A 1,390-nucleotide genomic window follows, 5' to 3' on the forward strand; every position below is an offset into this window, starting at 1 on the left:
CATTTACCCAGAATGCTTTGCATTTAAATAAAACGGCCCCGTTCGTGTAATATATTTTTAAACTTTTAATTTAAAAATGATAAAAACTAAACAGCCTACAGTATTTTTTACTGTCTTTATTTTACAGTTAAAATATATGTTTATTAAATAAAGTCTAATGTAACAACTAATCAGGGATCCCTTTAAATATATTACTCGAAGGTCTTAACTTTTGTTGGGCAGAAAAGGTTTCCCTTAAACTCTCACAAACAAGTTATTTCTACACAATGTTTTAACAATAAACAACTTGCTTTGTCTGTTTGGATGTGCTAAACTTTCATTAAATTTAGAAATGTATTGAGAGATAACTGAACTGTGATGAATATAATTCATAAATGAACAAATATGAAAAATAGTATAGAATGACTATTTGAGCTATAATCCTGTAAAAAAATCCTTTTGAATTAAACAATCATTTTATGGTAGAAATCTGTCAAACTTGCAAAAGTGCCTTAAAACTCTAGTATGACATTTACATTCCTTCAAAATTTCCTTTTTCCCTTTAAAACAATTCCCAGCCATCATAGATAACATGGCAGTAGTATTATGCATATTTACTTCTTGGCATAGAGCTGAATCCTGGTCCAGTATAGGGGCTTCATGGGTCTGGGTGGCTCCACCACAGCTTTCCTGGGAAGCTTCTCCTGTGTTAAAGCCAGAGAATACAGAGCCAAGGGCAGTGGAGGGGGCAGGGAACCCGGCGCTCCTGGAGCATCTGGGGCAACACAGATGGTTCCTGATAGAGGAGGGGGAGGAGGGGGACCGCAGCCTGGAGGAGGAGGTGGTGGTGGTGGTGGTGGTGGTGGTGCTGGTGGAGGAAGCAGTGAACTTGCAAATCCTGGTAAAGGAGGAGGTTTTGGTGGGACCAGTGCCAGGTAACCAGGTAGAGGAGGGGGAGGGGGCGGTGGAAGAGGATGAGTTGTTGAATTAACAGGTATAGATGGACCTGGGTGTCCAGATAGTGAAAGGGGAGGAGGTGGAGGTGGAGGTGGAGGGGGAGGAGGAGGTGGAGGAGGAACTGAGCCTCATTCAATTCAGTCAGAGATTAAAGACCTGATGGAGACATCATGATCATCCATCCATCCATCATCCATCCATCCATCATCCATCATCATCCATCCATCCATCATCCATCCATCATCCATCTATCTATCCATCCATTACCCATCCATCCATTCATCGTCCATCTATCCATCCATCCATCCATCATCCATCCATCATTCATCCATCAATCATCCATCAATCATCCATCCATCAATCATCCATCCATCATCCATCATCCATCCATCATCCATCCATCCATTACCCATCCATCCATTCATCATCCATCATCCATCCATCAATCATCCAT

At 41.4% G+C, this 1,390-nt stretch overlaps 1 protein-coding gene across 1 annotated transcript in view; it reads right to left on the reverse strand.

Moving 5' to 3' along the window:
• Positions 1 to 1,050, reverse strand: part of LOC106526099 (formin-2) — a 72,632-nt gene extending 71,582 nt beyond the window's left edge. The window contains exon 1 of the mRNA XM_014020586.1: positions 598 to 1,050. Within this exon, the coding sequence (XP_013876040.1) occupies positions 598 to 641 (44 nt within the window). The 5' untranslated portion in view covers positions 642 to 1,050. The remainder of the gene's footprint in view (positions 1 to 597) is intronic.
• Between the last annotated feature and the right edge of the window lie 340 nt (positions 1,051 to 1,390).

The sequence above is a fragment of the Austrofundulus limnaeus genome, unplaced genomic scaffold (assembly GCF_001266775.1).
Source record: "Austrofundulus limnaeus strain Quisiro unplaced genomic scaffold, Austrofundulus_limnaeus-1.0 Scaffold259, whole genome shotgun sequence".
Lineage (NCBI taxonomy): Eukaryota > Metazoa > Chordata > Actinopteri > Cyprinodontiformes > Rivulidae > Austrofundulus > Austrofundulus limnaeus.